This window comes from Colletotrichum scovillei (genome assembly GCF_011075155.1).
Source record: "Colletotrichum scovillei strain TJNH1 chromosome Unknown Contig00006, whole genome shotgun sequence".
Lineage (NCBI taxonomy): Eukaryota > Fungi > Ascomycota > Sordariomycetes > Glomerellales > Glomerellaceae > Colletotrichum > Colletotrichum scovillei.
The window spans coordinates 1,099,213-1,107,789 of record NW_023336264.1 but is presented as its reverse complement, the minus strand read 5'-3'; the positions used below and the strand labels follow the sequence as shown (position 1 = coordinate 1,107,789).

Here is an 8,577-nt window from a genome sequence, read left to right as displayed (position 1 = left end):
GGGGTCTATAACTCTAATTGTATTTGAACTCATCGCTCAATCGGCTTTACGCCTGGGACCGCCTGCCCCCCCTCTTTTTTTTTTCCTCTCTCTCTTGGAGACAGTCTAGTCCTACTATAACGCAATGATCAGAAAGTTGGCCCCCCTGGTATCCGCCGGGGACAGTGCTCAGTCCTCCACATCCGAACAACCCTTTCAAGCAGACTTAAAGAGGAAGCGCCAGCAGGCTGATATTGCTTGCAATCCTTGTCGAAGGAGGAAATCTCGCGTGAGTCTCGCTGCTGGACTGGCCTCTCCGTTGGCGATTTGGTTCTCAGTGTATCCTGGATGGCATTACCATTAATTACACTGACGAACGGCGTCGCGCCAGTTGTAGTGCGACGGACTACGTCCAACTTGCGCTGCTTGTCAGAAGCGATCATCCGACTGCACCTACGCTCAGAAACGAGAAGCTCTTCAGTCGTCCTACGAATCCCATGAACCGCAGGAACTCCTTGACATTCTCAAGTCTGTAACGGAGCAACATGCCATTCAGATTTTACGCCTCTGGCGAACCGATACAGACATTGCTGCCGTACTTTCTTTCGCCAGAGGTGCGGTCAATGTAAACCCAAGTATGGCAGATGTTGTCGTTGACAACGCCGAACCATCGGAGAACTCGTCTTTGGAGTTGGAACTGATGGCCAACTTCACCACTGCCTACCCTAACCTTCGTACCATTCCAGCCACCGCACCGGAACGTGACGCACTACTTTGCCCCAACAGCTCACGCCGATCAAAGCCATTCGAAAACCAGTAAGTGTGTACCAACATTCCCCTTCCCTTCAAAAACCCTGTTGACGATTACAGAGCGCCTGACGAAGGGGTTTCGTCTATCATGTCTGATGGTGAAGTTCAAAATACAAACGGCCCGTTTCATATGGCGGAACCGCCAGATGGGCAAGGAAATACGGGACACAGTATCTGTGACGATCGACTGCGTCACCTCGACATCTCTTTCTGGACCACGGTCTCTATTTCCAATGACCTCGCAGCCCGCATATTGTCTGTATACCTTACAACTGATCATCCTCTGCTTGGCACCTTCGATCCAAACCTGTTTGTCTCCGATCTTGTCAATCGTCAGACAACCAATTGCTCCCGGCTTCTTGTCAGTACGGTGCTGTACTGGGGATGCGTAAGTAGACCGGTACGTGAATGATGGACAGATGAAAGACTGACATTGGGACTGTCGTGCTAGCAAATTTACGCTGCATTCGACCAAAGGGTCCGTGTTTATACGAATTCGTTTTGCAACGAGGCTGAGGAGCTTTGGCTGCATGAGCAGCACAATGACACAAGCCTCAACGTTGCCAGCGCCCAGTTGTTGAGCTTGGCTTATCTTGGGCATGGAAAAGATCATTATGTTTTAAGATTCCTCTCGGCTGCTATCGATATGGGGAAGAGGTTATACCTTCTTGACGTCGACCCCTCGCTGGCAAAGGGAAACCTGGCAAATCTTTCACCCGAGGTACAGAGGCGGATGGCATATACGGCGTGGGGGCTCTTCAACTGGGCGGTGTGCGTACATGATACGGGTTGTTCCATTCACAAGCAACCGCTGACTCTTTCGCATAGCCTCACCACAATGTTTTACCAACAACCAAACCTCCAATACCCCGAACATCCCCCCGTACTTCCAATACCAGATGGTGAGATAGTTGATGCAGCACCTAAAAGGCTGGCTCATGTTGACGCTCATATGATAACTCCAGCTTCGCCTTGGTTCATGGGCCACACGTTTCCCGCACTTTGTTCATTCTGGAAAATTATGCAGGGCGTGAGTATTTCTTACTACAAGAATCGAGATAGTCCGCTACAAGAGCATATAAACCTGAACTTTGCGGAACTCAAATTTCGTGAACTTCTCGATTGGTCACAAGCTCTACCACCAGATGCCGCCTTACGAGATGACAGTCCCCACCATGTAGTTGTCCTGCAGTGAGCGCCACACTAGCCCGAGGTCCGACTTGCTATTGCTGACTCTTCCCAGCATTTGGTTTCACGCTGCCGTTCTCGACATATTCCGGCCCTTTGTACACGGATCCCAGCGAGATCGTGCCCGTGTCTTATCCTTTTCCGAGCGACATCTGTCCCCGGATGATGCCTTTGGCACGTCCGTACGGCAACTCAAGCAATTAGTCATAAACTATCGCTGCTATCATGAATCCTCCACCTACACCATGCTATGGCAGACAGCCCTCATTTATGTCGCAAATGCCGTGCTCCACGACACACACGACCCTGAATGGCGTTTCTATTTCTTGGCATGTATATATGCTTATGAAGGTCTCCGAAGGTCATACCGTGTTGCGGAGCTGATATCTCGGGCACTGTTGACTATGGCGCTCCGTGGGGGATGCATGACAGTCAGTGAAGCCAATACTCTCGAAGTACAAATGATGGAAGCAGGGGGAGAACTCTTGAAGAACGACGATGACGATGTTCGCGCCACATTCATGGTTGATCTTGACTTGGCCATGTCGAACCCCGAGGCGGCGAGGGTAGAGGTCCTTGCAAAAAGGTTTAATGAAATTGTCCTGTTTCGAGACCTTACCACCGTGGATGATGAAGAGGCGCAGAGCTTCCGCCGGCTATAGACGTCTGATCACTCTCCATCACTCTGCAGGCAACGTTCAAGGATCGCTAGAGTGATTAGACGTGCTGTCGCAACGGCACATATAGCGCTGCATGTGCCTAGTATATTGCCGCACGAGACCGCTTACCACGGAACGACCGCTTGTCTCGTAGAGTAATTTTACAAATGACCCATTATGGGTCTACCACTCAGAAGAATCAAGCTACTTTTGTCACAAAAAGCGGGCCCACTCAATGTGGGCAGCATTAACCACACCTATATCTCGTGACAACTTTCTACCATATGTCTTCCATCTGGAAACTCGCTTCGTGATACGTGGAAGTAAGGCGTAACGAAACTAGACAAGCTCCATCTAACGCTTATTTCCATTCAAGAGTGTGAACGGGAGACGTTTGTCAGCAAACTACCTTTTTTGGCTAGTTCACTTAGTGACTTAGCTTGAAACTGATATAATCAGGGCCAGACAGATGTTTCTTCCCAAGATAAGCTGCACTAGCTACCGATTTTACACAGTCGACATGTGCCGTTGAGTATCGTGTTGCTTATCTAAAGTGATAACCCCTCCGAATAAATAAGAGCCGGGGGCTTATAGTCAAGATGAGTTCGGTAGCGTAGAGAACGCGGTACTAGCTACTTAAGAGGCCTAGTCGATCTGAGGCCATACTAGCCATTGAATCAAGGTAAGCCGCATCATCTGCAGTTCTATTCTTGTCTAACGCAGATACATCAAGCGCCATCAAAGCCTCCAAGAGCCAAGTGCGTTCAGTGCGCAAATTCAAGCCACATTGATGAGGTAACGGTCACGCTCATTTCCTGTCTTCCTGCCACCGGTGATCTCAGCCTTTAATCACATCTCAAACTTTCCTCGTGCCTTCTTAAGATGCTACGTAGCTGGCAAGGTCGAAGCTTGCGAGAGTAACCAGGTATTGTTAGCCGGGTTATTGGGTTTTGTAAGCATGCTCAGATCTATCTCTCGCCTTCTCTCGCGTAGCAATATTGGCGAGCTGGAAGAATCTTGGGAAACGGGCGACGAATAACTATCCGAGATGGTGATCACATTTGCAGCGCTCCTGGGGCCGTCCTACTGGAAGTAGACTCTGCTCCAGGCCGGCAAGAGGCGTCTATGAGGCATATGAGCAATTGTAGGGAAAGGAATCTTCGAAAATGCTGGAAGTTCTCAAAATAGCGGTTCTGATGGGAGTTCTCTTATCTACTTAAAATGGTTCACCCAGCAACGTTCGGGGCGCTCTGTAAGATGGAGGAAGCACAGACACTACTGCTCAGTAAATCAGAGCGCAAGCTCTGCTCCGACTGTAATGTCAAGAATCATCTTCTCTCACGTTCTTTAACACGTTACGCCGCAAGTAGATCTAAACTATCTCAATAACATCATACACCTGTGTATTGTTTCAAAATTTTGACCTTCAGTAATATGAAGGATACCACTGCAGTTCATCTCCTGAATGCATGTGAACCAGGTCCGAGCAAGCCTCAGCGTGATTCTTGCCTCCGTAGCATCCCCGCTGTTCACCTCGGTACCAACGAGACGGATCTCCGGCCGGTTCGAAGCCCACCGCGGATGGTCGCACAAGATCACACTACTTAGCTACCAACAGCGCGGTGCCTTTTTCCGAGGTCGCTGGGCTAGGCCAAGGAATTCCCACCAATAGGCCTGTGCCGAGCCCTGCACTACAACCTATCCTAGGGTCTCCCCCGCACATCCCCTAAGTTCCCAAGACTCAACCCCAACGCTTCCCCACGCGATCTTCCACCATCTTGAACGCCAGACCGCAGTTAATGGTTTGTGAAGTGCGTTCGAAGCCCGGGGTTTTTTGTTGGACTCTTTTCCGATGCGCGCGCGGGGTCCCTCGTTCCCTAGATAATCTTACTTCCGAGTTCGACTACGGTTCAAGTTGCCGTGCCTGGTCATTCTAGCCCTGAAGTGTCCAATGAGTCTATTTGACTTTTCCGTGTCCAGGGGCAGTGCTCCGTCACTCCATCCGGTTTGATGCTCGCCCGAACTTTAAGAGAAGAGCAGAGAAGTGGGAATACCTTCGTCGTCCCCACTTGGACTACATCCTCCTCGGAGCGAGTTTGCTGATCACTCGAAAGCCTTAAAGATGGGGCAGCCTGCTCTCCAGTTGCTGTCTTCGGAGCACCTCACATGAAGGCGAGATCGGGCTAGTATCGTTGCACCGCATCCATCCTCTGGCTGTTCTCCTTCCTCTCCATCATGCGTTTCTCGCGATCACTGGCCCTTCTCGGAGCCGTAGCCCGCGTGGTCTCTTCCTACGGAGTCGAACTGCCGGCGGGTATACCCAGATCTCTGGAAGAGTTCCGTGACAAGCATCCCTACACGCCCTCATCCCAAGGATGTGGACGCAAGACCTTCACGATCCGTGCTTCCCGGAACGCCACGGACGATGTGTCTGAGGAGCTCAAGAAGGGTCTTCAGGAGGCCAATAATGGTGGGACCTTGTATCTACCCAAAAACCAGACGTTTGTGATCGCAAAAGCCCTCGACCTGACTTTCCTCAATGACATTCATGTTCGGCTGGAGGGCGAGATCAAGGTGAGATCTAGCATCGTAAAGGTTGTCGAGGATGAACTGACACAGTGGTCTAGTTTACCGATGATGTGAAATACTGGCAAGTACGTCAATACGAAAATAGCCACCCGCAGAAACGGAAGAGACGCGGCGTTGCTGACACTTAACTTCAGACAAACGCGTTCACGCATCCCTTCCAAGTGAGTCCCAGATCTGAACTCATGCAGTCATGAACCCCCGCTGATGCGACATGACAGAAATCGATCATGTTCTGTAAGAAAGCCCGGTAATGCGCATACTTGGAAGCCCTGCTCATAGTCTCGTGTAGGGAAATGGGGTGGCAAGGACATCAAGATCTACGGTGATGGAGTCATCAACGGACAAGGGTTCGTAGACCAACAGTCGAAGCTTTCGCTCATGTCTAACACTCCGCATAGCCAACGCTGGTGGAACGAGTTCAACTCTGGCATTGGATCGTGAGTATTCACTGTTTAGACTATCTCGAGGATACCATGCTGATCACCTTCAGGATTCTGGTATGACCCACCATGGTCCGGTTTCATGAACGATAAGCAATTAACAGCCCAGAACCCCGACAACAAATACCTCCGGCCCATCCTTTTCTATGTGGAGAACACCACGAATCTGGAAGTTGAGGGTATCCACATGAAGGACTCTCCCTGCTGGACCAACTTCGTCGTCGGATGTAAGCCAGACTCACGGCAGCCGCTGTCTGCTTTCTCCAGGCCGTGAGATTCGGGCTAATCACCTATGTGCCAGCGAGAAACATTGAGTACAAAGATGTCATTGCCACTGCTATCACCAACAACGGCAGCATCGTCCCCAAGAACACTGACTTCTTCGACTCTTTGGATGTTCAGGATGTAAAGATTGAGCGTGTCTGGGTTAACATTGACGACGACTGCTTTTCCCCGAAGTCCAACAACACCAATCTTTACGTGAACACCATGTACTGCAACGGTATGCGGCATGACCCCTGGTTGTATATTAACAGCAGGTTAACATCATTATAGGTACCCACGGCCAGGTATATACTTGCACGGCCTTCCTCATGCTTGAATTTTGCTAACTTGACTCAGTCAATTGGTTCCTTGGGACAATACGCAGGGGAAATGTCATACGTCAAAGACGTTCACATTGAGAACGTTTGGATGTTGAACGGAGATGTGAGTCTGATCCAACGATTCTGGTTACACCTTCTTTTAACAAGGCATTAGTACTCTGGTGCCCGCATCAAGACCTGGGCCGGCCCTAACGTGGGATACGGTTTCGTCGATAACATCACCTACAAGTGAGTATTTCTCCGTCTCGACATTCTTGACCACGCATCTCTGACAATGATTGAAGGAACTTCTGGGTTGCTCGGATGGACTACGGAGTCATTCTCGACTCATGCTACTTCAACGTAGGTTTCCAACGATCGTGGTATGGGAAAGACCTTTGGTCCAGCTGACTGACTTCCGGCAGATCAACGAGACTACCTGCGAGCAATACCCGTCCGGTATGAATGTCTCCAACGTTCTCTTTGACAATTTCACCGGCTACACCAGCGGCATCTACGGCAACGCAGTCGCGAAGCTGACGTGCTCCACGAACCCCGACGCCGTATGCCACAACATCAAGTTCAAGAACTTCAACGTCACGTCGCCCTGTGGTGGGGAACCTGTTATCATCTGCGATGGCGTAGATGGAGGTATCGACACTCCCTGTGTGAGCATCGACAGTGACGAGGCCAAAGCCGCTCTGGCGGCAAAGTGCCAGACTCCTCTAGCTCCGATTAACGAGAAGCCGTGGTAGACGATACATTGGGCGAGGGAGGCTTAAACCGGCAGGACGATTCTAGGACCCCTTTTCTGCGAGATAGGCAGAGACCCGGTGCTCAAACGAAGAATTAAGCATTAAGATGTACATCAAATAATTACATGAATGAAATGTCCATAACCCGAACACCTTGCTGAATGCATGCCTTGTGCAAGTTGAAGACCGTACCGACCGCTGTTGCGAATTCGCAACTACTCAAGACTCAAGAACTACGACAGTGTTGACAGGGAACGTGATGCTCATGTTCTGCACAGGAAGGATGTCGGTTCCGGCAGTGGCATTCCAAGTGAGCCCATCTTGCTGACGCTTGTAAATGTGCTCGACGCCAAGGTACATGCGCTCACGGTCCGCGCCGGCCGTCCAAATCGTAAAGACTTGCGAATCCTCGCCGAAGGGGCTGTTGTCTGGATTCAGGCAGGGGACCCAGCCCTGCTGGATGTAGATGGGGCTGCAGACCACGTTGAAGCCGGGCGCGCCGGAGCTGTAGCCCGCTGGAGCGCTGACATTGAAGCGAGCACTGCAGCCACCTGGTGAGCAGCCCCAAATGTAGTTTTGTGCGGCCCAGGTGATGTTTCCTGGTGTCGTGGGATAAGTGGCGCTGCCGTCGGCTTGTCGACGCTCAGCGGTCGCTGCGTTATTTGAGACGCCGGCCCATCGGAGGGGAAGGGTTGCGGCCGAGGCACTGGCGATGAGAGCGGAGAAGGCGGTGATGAAGTTGCTGACATACATCTTGGGGTGCTTGAAAGTTTGATGAGATGCGGGTCAGAAGATGGTAATCTGTTTCTTTCTTTGTGGTGAGAGATCTGGCTCAAAGTCGTTATGGGAAGGTTTGTCCTTTTGATGGGACAGCCAAACTTGTGGAATGTGTGACAGGATTTGGAGATGCTTGCGGGAAGACGATGGTATTTCTAGCTACGCTATGGTGAATTGTTTGCGCGGTGAGGGACTGATTCAGACCCTGCAAAGAGGTGGGGACTCGTGTCTCAATAAATACAAGAAAGCTTCTCCCTGGGAACGTTGGAAAGCTGTCAAACATCGTGACATTGACACGCCACGAGAGGCGTAGGCATGGAAGATCACCACTCAGCGGTGCAGATCCCGTAAAAGGCATCTAAGCGGTCAGTGTGTGCCTATGTGGCCCCCCAAACTTTCCCCGTGCGCAAAACCTCGTATCGGCAGTAGAAGGAATGGAGGTCTCACATGTGATGTCACTCTCAACGTTGCTCTTCCCCGTGTCCGTCGACGCTAGTTGCCCGATGGCAGCTGAGGAATGGGACCGATGGCTGTTCAGGGCCCGGTTCCGACTGGTTGATCCGTGTTCGGGGTGGCCCAATTGATGATGGTATTTTGAATCCCACAAAATCCCGTTTAACGAAAGACACGCATGGCGCGTGGACAGGACATGGAGCCTACGTGGACAAAGCCGGAACACGAAAGTCGCAGCAGACCAAGAAGTAACAGAAAGCAACGTCACACCTCAAAGCTATTTAGAATAGAGCTAAATCAGAGAGTCAAATACCAGGAACAACGATTGTTATGGCATTCTGTC

At 50.9% G+C, this 8,577-nt stretch overlaps 3 protein-coding genes across 3 annotated transcripts; 2 read left to right on the top strand and 1 right to left on the bottom strand.

The window, feature by feature from the left end:
- Positions 1 to 679: 679 nt before the first annotated feature.
- On the top strand, positions 680 to 2,639 carry HER10_EVM0011361 (uncharacterized protein; the record flags this gene model as incomplete). The annotated part of the gene is made up of 5 exons (XM_035480794.1): positions 680 to 795; positions 850 to 1,177; positions 1,241 to 1,560; positions 1,618 to 1,980; positions 2,033 to 2,639. 5 exons carry the CDS (start codon positions 680 to 682, stop codon positions 2,637 to 2,639), a joined length of 1,734 nt encoding a protein of 577 aa, XP_035333375.1.
- A 2,232-nt stretch (positions 2,640 to 4,871) lies between these two features.
- HER10_EVM0002169 (glycosyl hydrolase family 28) lies at positions 4,872 to 7,004 on the top strand (the record flags this gene model as incomplete). The annotated part of the gene is made up of 14 exons (XM_035471894.1): positions 4,872 to 5,210; positions 5,264 to 5,290; positions 5,360 to 5,386; positions 5,444 to 5,459; positions 5,515 to 5,572; positions 5,624 to 5,662; positions 5,716 to 5,722; positions 5,775 to 5,892; positions 5,967 to 6,167; positions 6,221 to 6,234; positions 6,287 to 6,373; positions 6,425 to 6,498; positions 6,555 to 6,612; positions 6,675 to 7,004. 14 exons carry the CDS (start codon positions 4,872 to 4,874, stop codon positions 7,002 to 7,004), a joined length of 1,395 nt encoding a protein of 464 aa, XP_035332247.1.
- Positions 7,005 to 7,052: 48 nt separating this feature from the next.
- Positions 7,053 to 8,093, bottom strand: HER10_EVM0013215 (uncharacterized protein). The gene has a single exon (XM_035482579.1). The coding sequence runs from the start codon at positions 7,755 to 7,757 to the stop codon at positions 7,224 to 7,226; it is 534 nt and encodes a 177-aa protein (XP_035333600.1). The 5' UTR covers positions 7,758 to 8,093; the 3' UTR covers positions 7,053 to 7,223.
- Positions 8,094 to 8,577: the final 484 nt, after the last annotated feature.